Source organism: Grammomys surdaster, unplaced genomic scaffold (assembly GCF_004785775.1).
Source record: "Grammomys surdaster isolate TR1022 unplaced genomic scaffold, NIH_TR_1.0 61, whole genome shotgun sequence".
Classification (NCBI taxonomy): domain Eukaryota; kingdom Metazoa; phylum Chordata; class Mammalia; order Rodentia; family Muridae; genus Grammomys; species Grammomys surdaster.
In genome coordinates this window covers 145,575-166,687 of record NW_021604563.1, presented here as the reverse complement: position 1 = coordinate 166,687, position 21,113 = coordinate 145,575, and the positions used below count along the sequence as shown (strand labels likewise).

At 38.2% G+C, this 21,113-nt stretch overlaps 1 protein-coding gene and 1 pseudogene across 1 annotated transcript in view; one reads left to right on the top strand and one right to left on the bottom strand.

The window, feature by feature from the left end:
* Nucleotides 1-616: 616 nt before the first annotated feature.
* LOC114623978 lies at nucleotides 617-1,071 on the top strand (annotated as a pseudogene).
* A 10,156-nt stretch (nucleotides 1,072-11,227) lies between these two features.
* Nucleotides 11,228-21,113, bottom strand: part of Nxf5 (nuclear RNA export factor 5) — a 31,679-nt gene continuing 21,793 nt past the window's right edge. Inside the window, exons 21-22 of the mRNA XM_028786242.1 lie at nucleotides 11,369-11,429; nucleotides 11,228-11,263 (exon numbers count right to left, since the gene is read on the bottom strand). Of these exons, the coding sequence (XP_028642075.1) occupies nucleotides 11,228-11,263; nucleotides 11,369-11,429 (97 nt within the window). The remainder of the gene's footprint in view (nucleotides 11,264-11,368; nucleotides 11,430-21,113) is intronic.

The window sequence follows — 21,113 nt, the reverse complement described above, 5'->3', positions numbered from 1 at the left end:
AGATTAGAATTGCCACAGCCCTTCTATGCTTAGAGAAGAGTGGAGATGTCAGGGGCAGCCCTGCTTAGACACTGAAGGCCTAAAATCAGCCATAGGCCTAAAATCAGCCTAAGGCCTGTCATACATGTATCCTAACACCAAGTCTTGGCTCTCTGTGGAAAAACACGGAAACAGAGGGCTTATAAGCTATTATAAACAGGCAGCTTTTGTGGGAATTTACCAGCCTGAGTAGTCATAGACCTTGTAAATAGGTAGCCTTGGCAGATAATACCAACTTAGATAAGGACAAGTGAATTATAGGCAGAGTCATAGTGATCTGTCTCCTGAACCTTCACCCAGTCGATACCCGGTTCTGAAAGATATCTGTATTCCCCCTGAACACCCACACTCCAGTGTCATTCCCTTCCCCACATCCTGCCTTTTTGTGTTTACAACCCCTGTGTGGATAAGTAAAAATCACGATTTGAAAATAAATAAATAAATAGGAAAAAATCAGATTTACTCCTTTTAACAAGAGTAATTTTTTGTAAGAGTGGCTGTTTGCGCCCTCTGGTGACCATATTCAGAACTGCATCATGGCTGTCACTTGAGCAAGAGACATTAGAAAGCAACTGCCCAGACCATCAAGGGCATGCACATCCGCAAAGCTACCAAGTACCTGAAGGATGTCACTTTAAAAAAACAATGTGTGGCATTCCATCGGTATAATGGTGGAGTTGGTAGGTGCGCCAGGCCAAACAATGGGGCTGGACACAGGGACGGTGGCCAAAGAAGAGTGCAGAGTTTTTGCTGCACATGCTTAAAAATGCAGAGAGTAATGCTGAACTTAAGGGTTTAGACGTAGATTCTCTGGTCATTGAACACATCCAGGTGAACAAGGCACCTAAGATGCGCCGACGAACTTACAGAGCTCATGGCCGGATTAACCCATACATGAGCTCCCCCTGCCACATTGAGATGATCTTCACTGAGAAGGAACAGATTGCTCCAAAGCCAGAAGAGGAGGTTGCACAGAAGAAAAAGATATCCCAGAAGAAACTGAAGAAATAGAAGCTCATGGCACGGGAATAAATTCAGCATAAAATAAATGCAGATAAAAGTAAAAAAAAAAAAAAGAAAGAAAGAAAGCAAGGAGTGTGGAGAAGACACCCACCTCTCTGGAATCCCACAGGAGACACTTTCAGAATGTCACATAGCAAATGAAGTGCTGATTCACACAGTATCTAAGTACATTAAATTACATGATAGAATAGCTTATGTTTCCCTCTTAAACACTTAAGAAATACACATGATTATAAATATTTTATGTAAGTCTTATTTACATTACAGTATATTTAATACAGCTTAGTGTACAGAAATATTTTTGAATGATTAATTTTGTGAGTGTGGTGAATTTGTGCTGTGTGTTTTATGCAGAGGCCAGAGCGGAACATTGGTGTCTTTATCACTCTACGCCTATTGTCTTGAGACAAGATCTCTCACTAAACCAGAAACTGGCAAATCTGGCTGAGTAAGCTGGCCAATGCTGTCTCAGAATTTACCTGTCTCTACTTTGAAATACTATGGTTTTGTCTGTCTCCGTGCCTTTCCCAATGCTGCCATTACAGATACACACAGACATACTTGGCTTTTTATGTGGGTGCTAGGGATCCAAACTAAAGTCTTTAGGGCTGAACAGTAAAACTCTTACCTGTTGAGCCATTAAGCTGTCTTGCCAGCCCCTTGTCATACTGGTGTTAGAAATAAACCACAATAAGTTTGTCTTGTCATAGTTTTCTTCTACTGATTTTGCTAATTAAGAACTCCAGTCCCTAAAAACACTAGAAAAATTAATATAAGCATTAACTTGTGTATTCTTTCTTACTATGTTTTGCCTCAAGATAACCACTCAATAATGTGGAAATGTTCTCCAACTATCTGTGGGCTCATTAATATTTTAAAACAGAACAAATGTATATTTGTATGCAAATAAATATTTCTTTAAAATTCTTAAAATTTAAAATTCTTAAAATTTTAAATTTAAAATTTAAATTCTTTAAAATTCATGTTGAAATGATGTTTTATATCTTGCTTATATACTCAAATACCTGAATGCTTTTGATTATATTTGTTTAATGTTTGTGCAAGTGATTTTACATATGCCAATGACTGTTCCTTTTACTTGTTTGAATTACCTGCTGGCATAGATGAACATGACTCTTTTGGACAATTAGTATTTTATGTTGGGTAGATTAATTATATCTAAAAATAGTGCAAGTACATCTGATCCAATGCAAGGCCCTCCCTTTGAACCCCTAATATGAGCAGACATTTTATACATGATCTCCTGGGAAGGGTTGTTCTGGTACCCATGCTGGATTTATTATTGTTGCTGAACTGTGACTGGCTCCTAATGCCTGTTGGAAGAGACACATCCTGACACCTATTGCTAATTATCAGATTCTAGCTATGGCCATAGGAACAGTCTATTTGTTCACATTGTGACCTTTTTGCCTGACCACAGTCAGTTTCATCATCTAGCTCCATGATATAGCCGACAGGAGTGTAGGCCCTTAAATACTGTATTTATATTCTGTGCATGTTTCTGTGGGTGCACATGAATATTTAGATGTACACAAGAATGTAAACCAAAGGTCAACCTTGGCTGATACTCCTCGGGAGCCATCTACCTTGTTTTGTTTTTGAGAAAACTCTGAAAACAGAGTTTTTCAGGATAGAGGCTTGCCAATTAGGCTAGGCTGGCTGGCCAGTGAGCCCCCAGGATCCATATGTCGTTGCCTACTCACTTCTTGAATTACAAGGATATACAGCCGTGCCCAGTTCTTTTTAAAAACATATGTTGTGCATAGGAAGCATTTTAACAATTGTGTTATCTATTCAGTCCAAATATGGTACTTTTTAATATGAATTATATATCTGAAAATTAAAGAAATGTTCATTTCAGAGTAGAGTGTTATTTTATTGAAAATCATATTTCACAAACAATATTTGAAAATAAAATTAAGGAAGTTATTTATTCAAATTCATAATTAGGATATTAATTGTGTTAACCTGTTCTCACATCATAACCAGAAGGTATTTCTTTTGGTGGAGTAGTGCCAGGTTTTAGTTTTATAACTAAGGAACCTATTTTAAAAGCATATACACCAATATTCATGAATCCATAAATCTTGGGGGAATCTTAATAAACTAGTAGCCACAAAAACTGGGAATGGCTGTGGAAAAACGTTGAAACAGATGGCTATAAGCTAATGTCAACAGGTAGCTTTCGTGGAAATTTACCAGCCTGAGTAGTCATAGACCTTGTGAATAGGTAGCCTTGGCAGACAATACCAAGTTAGATAAGGACAAGCGAGTCATAGGCAGAGTCATAGTGACTTGTCCCCTGAACCTTCACCCAGTCGATACCCTGTTCTGAAAGATATCTGTATTCCGCCTGAACACCCACGCTCCTGTGTCATCCCCTTCCCCATGTCCTGACTTTTTGTGTTTATAACCCTTGTGTGAATGAATTACGATTTGAAAAAAATAAATAAATTATTAAAAAAAAGAAACTGGGAATGGCAGGACAAGACAATGGAGGGCCAAAAGATCTACTTTCCACTCTATCCTCTTGCATTGTTAATTCAGTAAACGTTTATCTATTTTCAAGCAAATACAATACAATACATAGTGAGAAAAACCTCACTATGATGTGAAGTAATGGACATTCAGATTTCTGCCACTTAATCATCATAAACAATAAGGTACACAGAAATATTAACAGCTGAGATTTGTCTGTTTGTTTGTGCTTTCTTCATGGCCATCTGAAAGCACACATTCTTAAAAGAGAACAGTCTGGTATCAGCTACTTTAGTCTTGTGATCTAGGTGGCTCCTTGATCATACCATACCTGGATGATCTCCTTGAGCTGAAGCTCACTGAAAAGGAGTAAGGTATATGTCCTTTGTACCTTACTCTTCAATCAATAGAGCATAATTGCTAACTTAAAGCAGCTTCATCATGCTGCTCTAGCATCCCTAGGTTCGCTTCTCATCCCTTGTGGTAGAAATAATCTCTTGCATGGTGAGAAGACACTAGGCATCCTGGTCTTCCTGATTTCACTTACTACATTTGTTACACCATTTCCTGCTCTGTGTCCTGTATAAAACTAAGCAACTTTCATGCCTGGTAAATCTAGTGTCTAGTAAGTTTAAATACATGGAACTGGAAATTTACTGTTGTAGTATTCATTTTGATGATAAACCAATGGGATGCACCACTTGGTCTTTTCACAGTAAAAAGTAATCTAATAATAACTAGCTATTCATTTAGATCATTAGAGTACATGAGAATACAAATACAACGTCTCTATCTAGTGATAGAATTTACCTTTTTCGAGACACTGTTATCTAGAGTTAAAGGCCTAAGCATCTAGCTACTTGTCAATAATGGATTACTCACAGCGAATAAGTGGCTGTCAGGAAGCAAGTCATACAAGCACTTGAAAATATTTTAATGAGAAAACATGCTTTGAAAGCAGATTTAGCAGAACCATGCCTCTCAGTCCAAGCACGCGTCCATTGAGATTCATCAGCCCTCTGCTTTGTTTCGGCACGGTGTTTCATTCTAGAGACCACAATCACTAAATAGCTAAAAACCCACTTTATTTGAAATGCTTGAAATAAAACAAATACAAACCCAGCACAGACAGGGCATTCTGGTCCCAGGAATGGTGTCATGAAAAACACATTTCAACAGTAGTGCTGTTTTTGACATGGTTTATACATACTCTGTTAATGCTTTTCCAACGAATAACATTTTAGACAAGGAAGAAAAAGCACAAAGAATGCCACTTACTAATATTCTTTCATCTGCTGCTGTAGGAAAGGTTATTAGGAGATAAGCACGATATCAACCTTGATTGCAATACGTAGAACAGGGCACCTATACCTGGATGCTTGGCTAACTGAGCTCTCCATTTTCCCACAGTGATACAAGAGACAGTACCCTGAGTTATCCATTCTGGTACATCTGTGAAACTACTCCATGCATTGACCCAGAAAAGGTCCTGTGTGTCTTAGATTTCTGCCTTTGTGGCCTCTGTTCTGTGTCCACCTGCAGTACTCTGGATATGATGTTTGGAGACAATACAAAGGATATTGTATCTGAACCCAAAGCTGAGAACCCACAGAGATGCACAGAGGAGCACCTCAGCAAAAGTCATTCTGGATTACCTTACCAGTGCCAGTGCAGTTTCAGCAGTTCCTTGAGGACCATGCCAGGGGTTCCCCCCTGCCTAGTTATTTATTAAGACTATATTGATCGCATTTACTTGATACTGTGTGTAACGATGAAAGTGAAGATATATTTATTTAGGTGTGAATTCAAAATTCTTCTACAAACTGGTGATTGACCTCTGCATATGATATTGTTCTTCATCTGTCCCATGTAGTATTAGAACTCATTCAGCATTTTATCATGTATAATATCATTAGGTATATTTTCAAACATTTACTTGGAATTTACATTACATTGTGTGATTCTTGGCGATTTCTATGGTGTCTCTGTTAAGAGATCTAGAAATATTAATCCAATATCTGCAAAGCCAGTTGTGACAATTTTTCTCTGACCTTTTTTCATAGTATACATTTAACTTTTGCTATATCGATAGTAAGATAAAATCTTGATAAATAGACTGATGAAGTGAGGCTGATGATGAAGGGAAATCGAACACAACACACCTAGGTTCACTGACTATCTGTCCAGACAACAGGACAAAAAGGATGGGTACCACAGGTTTTAGGTTCTAAGCATTAATGTGTGAAGCTTCTCATCTGGGAAAATTGCTTAACTTCTTTTTTCACTCTTTGGATTCTGGGAATTGAACCCAGGGTTTTGTGTGTGCTAGACAAGCACTTTACCACTGTGCTACATCCCAACCCTCCTTTAAGTTCTCCTAACACCCGTATCCTGATCAAAATTATGTCAACAGTGAACAGCATCTTGAACACCTGTAAAGATTAAAGTAGACAAACCACCCACTGGCTAAAGCCCTGTGCAAATGCTAATAAGCTTTTTGTTTTTGTTTGTTTGTTTTGCAAGTTGCCTCCCAGAGATAGCAAATGATCTGATTTTTTGTAAGTCTTGCTTATCAATTTAGGGATCCCTTCAATTTTGCAGTGCATACCTACAGACCTCCTGGCTCAAAATTTCCTCCTACATTCAGTATCATATTGAGAGTATCAATGTGGACATAATCCTAGTAGAGTTTAAAATACCAGTCCTTGTGTTTTGTAAACCCAACATCTAAACGGGAGGTTGAGGAGTACTGTATCATCTTTTTTCCCATTTTACAGAGAGTTGATGATAATTTGCACTATGCTCTGTGGTGCTGTAATTTCACCACTACCGCATTATTACAAATGTCTGTGCGTGTCTTTTATAACTGTACTTTTACGTTTTCTTTTGGACAGATATGGTATTTGGTTTATTGGAAATGCAGATGAGCTAAGCGACACTAATAGTAATTTCTGTGTTGTGAGATAAACCAAGGAATTTTGAAAAAGAAGAAGCAAGTTTAATTTTATTTTCGATGGTTTCCAGGCCCCCTATTTCCTTTTCAGTTTCCAACTAAGCCTTTAAAACAGGACATAAATGAAAACAAAATTGTATCCATGTCCATGTCGAACAAGCACAAGACCTTAAAGGAATCCCTTTTCCTGTAATGGTGACAGTAAACATATAAAGAACACTTAGGGCATAGGCTTTAAAATGAGATCCTTGTGGATTTGATCCAGAGAGACACAGTCTAGTTGTGGGTTTCATAGTCTTAAATAATTCATTTTTTTCTTTGTGGAATCTCATTAAACTCTGTAAAATAATTATGTATTGTATTTATGATAAAGAAAACCCACCAAAACTTCGTTTTGTTCTGAATAGGAATTGGAATAATATCTGCCCTCTGAGCTTTGGGGGGGAAATTGAATGATGACATTAAAAGCATTCAGAGCGTTGCTCTGCACCCTCCAGCAAGTGTTATACATTTTCATCAGTCACCATGATTAGCATTACACCTTGAAGCCATTCAAAAGGTGAGTCAGATGGGTTGGGTCTGCACTGCCAGGCAATGTAATTATTCTGTCTGTGCTGCTGCAATCACTTCCGAACAGACTGGATAGAATACAGATTAAAGGAAGAACATAGAAAGCTGTTGAGCAGACTCCAATAACATCATTTAATCCAAAATAGATGTGGCATTTGCCTACCAGTGCATTTAAATGCTTACTTCAAAAAATGGGACAGGGGCAACTACAAAGTGTTCGACAAAACCAGACATCAACGCTTGGCTTGCCTTTATCAAATGATTTAGCATTAACATATAAAGAGGACAAGGTAGCATATAACTCCATAGACATCAACGTTCTACAAATGCCCAAATAGCATGCACAAATTCAAGCAACCAAAAAAAAAAAAAAAAAAAACAAGAGAGTTGAACAGCAAAATGTTATTTTCCTCAGTTAGGAGGAGTGAGATTTCTGCTGTTGACACGTCCATCTTTGCATACAGCTACATTTAATTATTTGATAAAATTTGTATACACTAGATTTATAAACAATAAAACAAAACCAACCAACCAAACAAAAAACCCAAACCCTTTGGTTCCTAAAATCATCATTACTTATCAGACATACTAAACATCCAAATGCTACAGAAAGGTATGAAATGAAGTTTCAAGTGCTTAGTACATAGGATAATAAAGGTGACAAATGCTTTCCATTCATGTCCTGGCTTACACTCCGCCTTCCCTTTATCTACAGATGTGACTCAAAAATAGAATGAGCTGTTCAAATTTTGCTTTACATTTACACGATGAATAAAAGCATCCACAAATATTTAATATTTAATATCTATATCTAGATATCTATATCTATTATTCTGTAGGTTCTCTCATCCGTCACTTAATGATTTGGTTTAAACATTGCACTCTCAGATTTATAGATATAAAACTTGCTTTTTTTTTTTTTTAGGTTTGGTGTATTTGTTTTCTCTGCTACAAATCATTCACCTGTTAGAATGAACCATGATGTATTTTCTAGATTCTAAATATTTAGTACATTACTTAAGTGTAAAGATGAAGTGGCCACACCATAGTAGGTGTGTAGAGGTCAGAGAACAACTTGCAGGAGTCAGTTCTTTCCATACACCATGAAGGCTTTGGGAATCAACTCAGGTCGTTAGAATTGGGTATGTCATTGACCCATGTAGCCTGTCCTCTTAAGATGTACCATTTTATATCTTAATTCTCTGTGTGTCTCTCTGACTTTGTATCCTTTTTTCTCTGTGTAGCGTCTTTGTGTGTGTTCACCCATGTGGGCTTCTGCAGAGTCCAGAGGAAGACGTCAGGTGTATTGTTCTCCACTCCCCCCCTCCGCCTCATTGAGATAGGATCTCTTCACTGAACCTGGAGCTGTTTTTCTGATTGGCTGGTGGCCAGAAACTCATAGCAATACTGTCGTCTCCTCTTGTTTAGCCACTACTGGAGTTATAAACATAGATGCACCCAGTATTTCTTGTTTAGCCACTACTGGAGTTATAAACATAGATGCACCCAGTATTTTTTATGGGGTGTGTTTGATATTTGAATTTAGATCCTCATACCTAGGTGAGATTACTCATTGTGCTACCTCCTCAGCCACTTTATTTATTTATTTATTTACTTACTTACTTACTTACTTACTTATTTATTTATTTATTGGACATATGTTGCTGGAGATTTGGATTTTCACTATAGTGTTCCTTTCAAGTACATTAAAATTAACATTATTACAGTTGAGTCCATGTCTTCAACATGTTTGCCTCCTTCTCAAGTTTCTTACTACTCCGAGTTACCAAACAATTAGCAATTTAAACATCATCACATGGTGTTTTAGCTAGGATTTTCCAGGGTAGCATATTAATAAGAAGCACAAGTGTGTGCATTCATACAACTGTATATCTTAAAAAATCTGCTTAGACAATAGTTTTTCAACTTTCTTAATGTTACGACCCTTTGAAACAGTCCCTCAGGTTGTGGTGAACCCTAATCATAAAATTATTCTATTGCTACCTCATAACTGTAATTTTGCTACTGTTATGAATTGTAATGTATTTATTTGACATGCAGGACATCTGATATGCAACCCACAGGTTGAGAACTGCTGCAATAGTATATCCTGAACAAAATCTATAGGGAAGGATGACTGGGCAAAGATCCAACCAAGACCTGAACCTGCAATCTGAAGGCAACCTGTTGGCTGAATTCTCTTTTCTTAACAGAGATCAGTCTTTTCTTTCTCTGGTAGCTTTTACTGGTGGGTCTGCTTACCTATATTATAGAGGCTGATATACTTAAGGCCTAGTGATTTAAATGCTAATCTCATCTAAAAGTACCCTTGGTATAAATATTGCTCTATTTGGAATGCTAGATACAGTAAATATCTATTACTGTATCCCCATCCAGTTTGACATACAAAACCAACCATCATGCTAAGATCTTGTTACAAATGCAGGTTTTTAAGACTGTGCCACTCAACTCTACCAACACCCTCCCCTGCAAATCATGCAGCCTTACCACATGACTACAACCCTTTGACACAGTTTAGCGTGCTAAGAATCCCTGAACGTTTTTTGGCTCGTTATTCACCTTGCCCATGCTTGCCTCCTTCTCAACTTCACAACTTTATGTTTACCAGGAATGTGGTTTAATTTTAATAGAATCTCTGAATCTTAGTGGGTATGGGGAATTGAAGGAGTCTTCTGGCTTTGCTGAGCATTTCATATATGTTGTACATATAGGCATACATGTAGCTAAAACATCCATACTCATAAAATAAAAAATAAAGAAAAAATAGTGTATATAAATATTTCTCTGAGAAAGAGGGTGGGAAGTCCAAATGGAACTGTGGGAATAGATAGAAAGTAGTACTGTCTGAGTTGGCTAGGTTAATTACAATAGAGACAGATGAACTGATTAGGCCATGCCATAATTCCATGTTCACTGTTCAGAAGGGACATCTAGCAGCTCAGAGACTCTGAATTAAGCTCAGTGATGTGACTGTTCAATATCATATGGGATCATCTCCATTTCTTACAAGGAGACTAACAAATGTGCATTAGGGTTCTGTTTCCTACACGGTATGACTGAGAACTGACGTACAGAATCTTGTGTCTGAGTTCTTCCATGGAAGAACAAAGTTGGAGTTATTCTTTTATGCCATGAAAATTATCCCCTCAGTTCATATTTTATTGAAATCCATGCTCCATCACATAACGTTGTAAATGCACATAAAATCCTGCAAGTGTTAAATATTAGGCAATTATACCAAACACAATTAAGTACAAGCGTAACTTGTCAACTTGTAGGACTGCATGTCACAATTTAAGGGCCTATAACTGGAAAACTCTGTATCACTACTAGTTGAATTTCAAAATGTGTGCCTATTTATTGTCTAGTGTAAACATTACAAAAAAGGAGGAAATCCATGAGACAGGAAACAATTTTGTAGATTTCTCATTTTTAACACTTGCCTAGAATTGGAAATTTCTAATTGCCTCTCTGTGAAAGGTCCTACAGAACTATCCAAAAAGGAAGACTGTGTGCTCTGTTGTTTGGTAGTGACAACCAGTGTCCGAAGGCCTTCCTTTAAAATCTTAGTGATGGAGCACCTTGCATCTTTCCTGTGAACTATGTTTCCACAGATAGGCTACTCTCCTGATCTCCAGCATGCTCTAATTTTTTAAAATAACACTCTTTGTACAGCTCCTTCCAGAGTGTAAGGCCGAAAGACAGAAGGAAGCATAGGGAGAGCTAATCACTCCAAGTAGCACATACCCTTTGCATGAGGATTTATTCATAATGTTTCCAAAGTAACAATCCTTATGAATCTGTTTAGGGCCAGTCAGAGGTTAAAGTGGTAGACGTAAGGGAACACAGGTCCTGGCACCTCTGGCTCTTGACTGAGGCAGCAGAAAAGCACTTCAGGACATAATGAGGAAAGTAAAGCAGTTCTTTATTATGAAATAACAACTTTGGAGGGAAACAGAAAAACTGCCCCTGTGGAGAGGGGGTTGTGTTACTTGGTCTATAAGTTAACTTTTGCTTTTTGGTCAGCCAGGCCTCTATTCCTAGGCATGGGAAAGGCTTTAAAAACAGAGATAATGTGGACGAGGAGGAATACTATATCCACAGGATGTCCTTAGTATCTTTTTATTTGAAGAATTCCTTTGGGATTTTGCCCTCATTCTGCAGGGAAAGAGTTAAAATGTTAGAAGAACCCTGAATTTGGTCCCCATCTTGCTGAAAGCATAGAAACATCCATATTTTACCCACTAGATTCTCAGACCTCACCTGGAGGGCAGTGAAGGCCTCCCCAGCTTTGGTGTAGTCCCATTCATTATCTTCAAGGCACCTAGGGTAATAGAAATAACATGATCAGCTGAATAGATACAGAAAACACCTTTGACAAAATCCCACGCTGCTTCCTGATAAATCCCCTAAACAGAGTAGGAATAAAGCAGCCATATATCAGCATAGAAAAAGCTTTGAACAATAACCTTATAGACAACATTATACTAAACAGGGAAAAACTCAAGGCACTAAAAGATCAGTGGCATAAGACAAGGGTGTCTACTTTTTCCAACTCTTTTCAACATAGCTCTTGAAGCCTTATCTAGAGCTGCAAGAGAAAGAGGTAAGGGGATGCAATTAGGGAAGGAAAAGGAAAAAGTGTCTCCTTATTTGTAGATGATATGATTCTATACCAAAAGGAACACACTAATGGTTCAACCAGGACAAATTTTAGAATTAACAAATACTTTCACCAAAGAGGCAAGATACCAAATTAGCATTCTTATAAAATTCTTAATCTTCTAATATACCATACAAATAGACTGAGAAAGAAATTATGGGAATAATTCCATTAGCAACAGACTCAAAAGTAACTTGGAATGTACCTAACCAAGGAAGTGAAATACATGTAAAATGAAAACTTAAGAACACTGCAGAAAAATAATGGAAAATACTAGAAGGTGGAAAGACCTATACTTATGAATCAGAGAAAAGAGTATTGTGAAATATGTATTCTACAAATTGACCTATCAATAAAATTCCAGTAAAACTTGCAGCTCGATTCTTCATAGAAACAAGAAAAGCAATCCAAAATTTATATGAAAATACAAAAGCCCTTGTACAGCCAAAGCAATTCTGAACAATAAGAATACTACTGGACTAGCTGGTCTGTCTACTCCTGTGAAGACACCATATCCTGATACATCCATTGCACTCAGAGCAGCAGGTAAGAACCCTTCCCCACAACCCTACACTCCAGAGCTGAAGCTGGGATCCTGGGGCACTCAGGACCCATCACCCATCCAAACCCCATCCTTCGGAATACCACTACCCTTCTGCCATACCCTTGGTCCTTTTGGCTGGGCAGACTCCTAGCTGGTCTGCTCCCCTGAAGACACCATATCCTGACACTTCCTAGAGGAACCACTGCACTCAGAGCAGCTGGAACCACTGCACTCAGAGCATTGGAGGAACCACTGCACTCAGAGCAGAGGACTCCTCCTAGCAGGTCTGTTCCTGTGAAGACACCATATCCTGAGCCACCCTAGAGGAACCACTGCACTCAGAGCAGAGAAAGAACTACTTCACTCGGAGCAGCTGAGAAACCACTGCACTTGAAGCAGCAGGATTTCAGGATCCAAGAGGCAGCCCTAGTCCTAGGAGTTCTTCCACCGAGGAGCTCAGGATCACAGGATCACAGAGACAGTTGGACTCTGAGGAGTTCTAACACAAGCAAGATAACTGGAAAGACAGGCTCCAGTCAGAGACTGTGAGTGCAGGTAGCACTAGAGTTAACCAGGTAGCAAAAGGCAAGCCCAAGAACATAAGCAACAGAAACCAAAGATACTTGCCATCATCAGTACCCAGTTCTCTCACCATAGCAAGCCCTGGAAACCCCATCACACTGGAAAAGCAGGATTCAGAATTAAAATCACTTTTCAAGATGATGATAGAAGACTTTAAGAAGGATGTAAACAACTCCCTTAAAGAAGTACAGGAGAACACAGGTAAACAGATTGAAGCCCTTAAAGAGGAAACACAAAAATCCCATAAAGAGCAAGAAAACACAACCAAATAGGTGAAGGAACTGAACAAAACCATCCAGGATCTAAAAATGGAAGTAAAAACAATAAAGAAATCTCAAAGGATGACTATCCTGGAGATAGAAAACCTAGGAACAAAATCAGGAGTCATAGATGCAAGCATCACCAACAGAATACAAGAGATAGAAGAGAGAATCTCATGCGCAGAAGATACCATCAAAAACACTGACACAACAGTTAAAGAAAATGCAAAATGCAAAAAGCTCCTAACCCAAAACATCCAGGAAATCCAGGACACAATGAGAAGACCAACCAGGAGGTATAGAAGAAAGTTAAGATTCCCAACTTAAACAACCAGTAAATATCTTCAACAAAATTATTGAGGAAAACTTCCCTAACCTAAAGAACAAGATGCCCATAAACATCCAAGATGCCTACAGAACTCCAAATAGACTAGACCAGAAAAGAAATTCCTCCCGTCACATAATAATCAAAACATTAAATGCACAAAACAAAGAAAAAATACTAAAAACAGTAAGGGAAAAAGGTCAAGTAACATATAAAGGCAGACCTATAAGAATTACACCAGACTTCTCACCAGAGACTTTAAAACCCAGAAGATCCTAGACTGATATCATACAGACCCTAAGAGAACACAAATGCCAGCCCAGACTACTATACCCACTAAACTCTCAATCACTATAGATGGAGAAAACAAGATATCCTATGACAAAACCAAATTTGCACAATATCTTCCCACAAACCCAGCACTTCAAAGGATAATTGATGGAAAACTCCAACAAGGAGGGAAACTACAACCTAGAAAAAGCAAGAAAGTAATCTTCCAACAACCCCAAAAGAAGATAGCTATACAAACATAATTCTACCTCTAATAACAAAAATAACAGGAAGCCACAATCATTTTTCCTTAATATCTCTTAACATCAATGGACTCGATTCCCCAATAAAAAGATGTAGACTAACAGACTGGATATGTAAACAGGACCCAGAATTTTGCTGCATACAGGAAACTAAACCCAGTGACAAAGACAGACACTACATCAGAGAAAAAGGATAAAAAACAATTTTCCAAGCAAATGCTCCCAAGAAACAAGCTGGAGTAGCCATTCTAATATCGAATAAAATCAACTTTCAACGAAAAGTTATCAAACGTTAAGGAAGCACACTTCATACTCATCAAAGGAAAAATCTACCAAGATGAACTCTCAACTCTGAACATATATGCTCCAAATGCAAGGGCACACACATATATAAAAGAAACTTTACTAAAGCTCAAAGCACACATTGCACCTCACACAATAATAATAGGGGATTTCATCACCCCACTCTCAGCAATGGACAGATCATGGAAACAGACAGTAAACAGAGACACAGTGAAATTAACAGAAGTTATGAACCAAATGGATTTAACAGGTATCTATAGAACATTTCATCCTAAAACAAAAGAATATACCTTTTTCTCAGCACCTCATGTTACCTTCTCCAAAACAGACCATATAATTGGTCACAAAACAGGCTTCAACAGATACAAAAAGATTGAAATAATCCCTTGCATCCTAACAGACCACCACGGACTAAGGTTGGTATTCAATATTGACAAAAACAATGGAAAGCCCACATACACACATGGACACCATGCTCTACTCAATAATGACTTGGTCAAGAAAGAAATGAAGAATAAGATTAAAGACTTTTTAGAATTTAATGAAAATGAAAGCTTGTCATACCAAAACTTATGTGACACAATGAAAGCAGTGCTAAGAGGAAAACTCATAGCTCTAAGTGCCTACAAAAAGAAATGGGGGAAAGCATACACTAGCAACTTGACAGCACACCTGAAAGCTCTGGAACAAAAAGAAGCAAATACACCCAAGAGGAGTAGACGGCAGGAAATAAACTCAGGGCTGAAATCAACCAAGGAGAAACAAAAAGAACTATACAAAGTATCAACAAAACCAGGAGCTGGTTCTTTGAGAAAATCAACAAAATAGATAAACTCTTAGCCAGACTAACCAAAGGGCAGAGACAGTATCCAAATTAATAAAATCAGAACTGAAAAGGTTGACATAACAACAGAAACTGAGGAAATTCAAAAAAATCATCAGATCCTACTACAAAAGCCTATACTCAACAAAACTCGAAAATCAGGATGAAATGGACAATTTTCTAGACAGATACCAGGTACCAAAGTTAAATCAGGAGCAGATAAACCATCTAAACAGTCCCATAACTCCTAAAGAAATAGCAGCAGTCATTAAAAGTCTCCCCACCAAAAACAGCCCAGGACCAGATGGTTTTAGTGCAGAATTCTATCAGACCTTCAAGGAAGACCTAATACCAATTCTCTTCAAACTATTCCACAAAATAGAAACAGAAGGAACAATACCCAATACATTCTATGAAGCCACAATCACGCTCATACCTAAACCTCACAAAGACCCAATAAAGATAGAGAACTTCAGACCAATCTCCCTTATGAATATCAATGCAAAAATACTCAATAAAATTCTAGCAAACTGAATCCAAGAACACATCGAAATAATCATCCATCATGATCAAGTAGGCTTTATCCCAGGAATGCAGGGATGGTTCAATATATGGAAATCCATCAACATAATCCACTATAAAAACAAACTCAAAGAAAAAAACCACATGATCATCTCACTAGATGCTGAGAAAGCATTTGACAAAATTCAACAGCCCTTCATGTTAAAAGTCTTGGAAAGATCAGGAATTAAAAGCCCATACCTAGACATAGTAAAAGCACTATGCAGCAAGCCAGTACCCAACATCAAACTAAATGGAGAGAAACTTGAAGCAATCCCACTAAAATCAGGGACTAGACAAGGCTGCCCATTCTCTCCCTACCTATTCAATATAGTACTGGAAGTCCTAGCCAGAGCAATTAGACAACAAAAGGAAGGCAAAGGGATACAAAAAGAAAGGGAGAAGTCAAAATATCACTATTTGCAGATGATATAATAGTATACTTAAGTAAGCCCAAAAAGTCTGCCACAGAACTCCTAAACCTGATAAACCACTTCAGCAATGTGGCTGGATATAAAATTAATTCAAACAAATCAGTAGCCTTCCTCTATTCAAAAGATAAACAGGCTGAGAAAGAAATTAGGGAAATGATACCCTTTGCAATAGTCACACATAATATAAAATACCTTGGTGTCAATATAACCAAGCAAATGAAAGTTCTGTATGACAAGAACTTCAAGTCTCTGAAGAAAGAAATTGAAGAAGACCTCAGAAGATGGAAAGATCTCCCATGCTCATGGATTGGCAGGATTAATATAGTAAAAATGGCCATCTTGCCAAAAACAATCTACAGATTCAATGCAATCCCCATCAAAATTCCAAATCAATTCTTCATAGAGACAGAAAGAGTAATTTACAAATTCATTTGGAATAGCAACAACAACAACAACAACAAAAACCCAGGATAGCGAGAACTATTCTCAACAATAAACGTACTTCTGGGAGAATCACCATCCCTGACCTCAAGCTGTACTACAGAGCAATAGTGATAAAAACTGCATGGTATTGGTACAGAGACAGGCAGGAAGATCAATGAAATAGAATTGAAGACCCAGAAATGAACCCACATGCCTATGGTCAATTGATTTTTGACAAAGGAGCTAAAACTGTCCAGTGGAAAAAGGACAACATTTTCAAGAAATGGTGCTGGTTCAACTGGAGGTCAGCATTTATAAGAATGCAAATCGATACATTCTTATCTCCTTGTACAAAGCTCAAGTCCAAGTGGATAAAGGACCTCCACATAAAACTAGATACACTGGAACTAATAGAAAAGAAGGTGGGGAAGACCCTCGAATACTTGGGCATAGGGGAAAAGTTTCTGAACAGAACACCAATGGCTTATGCTCTAAGATCAAGAATTGACAAATGGGACCTCATAAAATTGCAAAGCTTCTGTAAGGTAAGGGACACTGTCAATAGGACAAAATGGCAACCAACAGATTGGGAAAAGATCTTTACCTATCCTACATTTGATAGAGGGCTAATATCCAATTATACAAAGAACTCAAGAAATTAGACTCCAAACAACCAAATACTCCTATTAAATATGGGGTATTGAGTAAAAAAAAGAATTCTCAGCTCAAGAAACTCGAATGACCAAGAAGCACCTAAAGAAATGTTCAACATCCTTAGTCATCAGGGAAATGAAAACAAAAACAACCCTGAGATTCTACCTCACACCAGTTAGAATGGCCAAGATCAAAAACTCAGGTGATAGTAGATGCTGGCAAGGATGTGGAGAAAGAGGAACACTCCTCCATTGTTGGTGGGATTGCAAGCTGGTACAGCCACTCTGGAAATCAGTCTGGCGGTTCCTCAGATAATTGGACATAGCATTACCTGAGGACCCAGCTATACCACTCCTGGGCATATACCCAGAAGATGCTCCAACATATAACAAGGACATATGCTCCGGCTATGTTCATAGCAACCTTATTTATAATAGCCAGAAGCTGGAAAGAACCCAGATGTCATTCAACAGAGGAATGGATATAGAAAATATGATACATTTACACAATAGAGTATTACTCTGCTATTAAAAACAATGAATTCATGAAATTCTTAGACAAATGGATGGAACTAGAAAATATGATCCTGAGTAAGGTAACCCAATCACAAAAGAACACACATGGCATTCACTCACTGATTATTGGATATTAGCCCAGAAGCTTGAAATACCCAAGATTCAACTCACAAACCACATAAAGCTCATGAAGAATGGAGAGCAAGTGTGGGTGCTTCAGTCCTTCTTAGAAAGAGTAACAAAATACTCATGGGAGCAAATATGGAGACAAAGTGAGGGACAGAAACTGAAGGAGGGGATGTCTGGAGACTGTTCCACCTGGGTATCCATCCCATGTGCAGTCACCAAAGGCATACTCTGATGTGGATGGCAGGAAGTGCATGCTGACAGGAGCCTGATATAGCTGTCTCCTTAGAGGTCTGTCAGAGCCTGACATATACAGAGGCAGATGCTCATAGCTAACCATTGAACTGATCATGGGGTTCCCAATGGAGGAGTTAGAGAGAAGACTGAAGGACCTGACAGGGTTTGTGGCCCCATAGGGAGAGCAACAATACCAACTAACTAGAGCTCCCAGGGTCTAAACCACCAGCCAGGGAGCACATCGGGAGGGACCCATGGCTCTAGCTGTATATGTAGGGGAGGATGGCCTTGTTAGGCATAGGTGGGAGAGGAAATCCTTGGTCTTGTGAAGGCTGGATGCCCCAAAGTGGGAAAATTCGAGGGCAGGGAGGTAGGAGTGAGTGGGTGGGTGGGGGCACATCCTCATAGAAGCAGGAGGAGGGGGGATGGGATAGGGGGTTTCTGGGTCGGGGGGAATGGAGAAAGGGGATAACATCTGAAATGTAAATAAAATACCCAATAAAAAAAGAATACTGTTAGAGGCATTACCATACTTGACTTCAAGTTATAGTAAAAAACAAAACAAAAACATAATAATGAAAACATCAGGGGATTGGCACAAAGATAGGCATGAAGATCAATAAAATAGATCAATAGAATAGAATAGAATAGGCCCAGATCTAACTCCATGTAACCACAGCCACCTGATGTTTCATAAAGGTAAACAATACAGATGGAGAAAAGAAAGTTGTCTTCAACAAGTGGCTAAAATCCAGAAAAACTGGATATCGACTTATAAAAGGATAAAAACATATTCTTCTCTCACTCTGCACCAAAAAGAACTCCAAATGGATGAACTTCCTCAACATATAACCTGGAATCCTCAACCTTCCAGGGGGAAAAGCCTGAGTATACTACAGGATACACGTATGAATAAGAGCTCTCTGAATGGGTCTCCAAGTAGCTCAATCAACAATTAACAAATGGAACTTTGTAAGATTAAAAGTTTCTGTACAGAAAGAAAAAACTGTCAACTGAGTGAAGAGGCAGTCTATAGAAAATGAGAAAATATGTCAGCTATATATCTGACAGAGGATTACTATCAAAAATACACTAAAACAAAGCAAAACAAAAACCCTGAACATCAATGAAACAACTCAACCCCAGTAAAAATGTGATTTGGGACTGAATAGAAAGTTCTTAAAATAAGAAATATTAATGGCTAATGAATATATTTTTTTCCAAACTGTAATTTATACTTATTCACACAGGGGCTATAAACACAAAAAGGCAGGATGTGGGGAAGGGGAATGACACTGGAGCGTGGGTGTTCAGGGGGAATACAGATATTTTTCTCAACAGGGTATCAGCTGGGTGAGGGTTCAGGGGACAGGTCGCAATGACTCTGCCTATGACTCGCTTGTCCTTATCTAAGTTGGTATTATCTGCCAAGGCTACCTATTTACAAGGTCTATGACTACTCAGGCTGGTAAATTGTCACAAAACTGCCTGTTTACAATAGCTTATAGCCGTCTGTTTCAGTGTTAATGAATATTTTTAATGTGTTCCAATACCATTAGCCATTCTGGAAATGCAAATTAAAATTAATTTGAGGTTCTCTTTCACCCCACAAAATTAATTATTACAAAAACAGTCAAGTGACAACTGGTGAGGTTGTAGGGAGAAGGAATTTCTATTCCCTTTTGTGGGATTGTAGACTGGTGTAGAAACAATGAAATCAGTGTGGACATTTCTCACAAAATTAAAAAGGTAAATTCCTTATGTTCCAGCTATACTGCCCCTAAGCATATTATCAAAGAACTTTATACCCTACAACAGAGATGCCTGTACAGCCATGTTCATCACAGCTCTATTCAAAATAGCTGGGAAATGGAATCAACCTAGATATGTACATCTACTGATAATGAAAATGGTGCATATACACAATGGAAGTTACATATATTAGACTGATGTGACACAGGCCCAGAAAGACAAACTCTCTCTATATTTTCTTTCCTACATTTGAATTTAGCCTTCTGTATTTAATTTTGAATGCCTATAGAGACCAAGAAGACAAAAAGGAGTCATGTAGGGGCACAAAGTGGGAGAGATACAACAGGGATATGAAAGTAGAAGGGAACACTGGCTATGAAAAGGCCTAAATGGGGTTGGGATAGAGGGCTGGGAGAAATAGAGGTAGGAAATTAATGAAAACTAAGGATGTGAGGAAAAACATACACAACTCAATTACTTTATAAACTAAAAATGTAATTGAAAAATTTTGTCTTTAAATTTTTTATATTGATTATTTTATGTGTATTGTGTTTTGCCTGCCTGTATGCAAGTACATTATATGCATTCCTGGTACCCGAGATGGACAGAAGAGGGCATCTGATTCCCTGGATTAGAGTCACAGATAGTTGTGAAATACTATGTGGGTGCTGGGAACCAACCTATGTCCTCTGGATGAGTACTTCAAAATACAACAAGTGCTCTTAAATGGTGAGCCAATCTCTAGGGCCTAATTTTAAATTTGTAAATTAAAACCACTGGAAATGGAGATACACTTCATGAAAAATGTGCAGTAGTTTCCTACAAGATTAAAATCTATTTTGGGGAGAGGCTCATTGAGACACAGAGTGCTAAAGGGGAAGCAAAACAATGGGATATTTTAAGAGAAGGTGATCTTGTGGACTGCACTACCTGTCCTGCCCAAGTCCATATTGGCATGTCTATTGTTGATGTCCTTGTTTAGCTCATGTTTGGGCAGCCGTGATGGTGACATATTATATGTGTAGCTCCTGACATTCCTAGAAGACACAATCTCTCACAGCAAACTCCCATTTTTGTTGGCTCTTAAAATCTTTCTGTTCCTACTTCTGCAATGATCTCTGAGCATTCAAGTAACATTATACAGAATGGGTACGTTCTATTGATGTATTTAGGAATGCATACACACACACACACACACACACACACACACACACACACACACACACAGAGAGAGAGAGAGAGAGAGAGAGAGAGAGAGAGAGAGAGAGAGAGA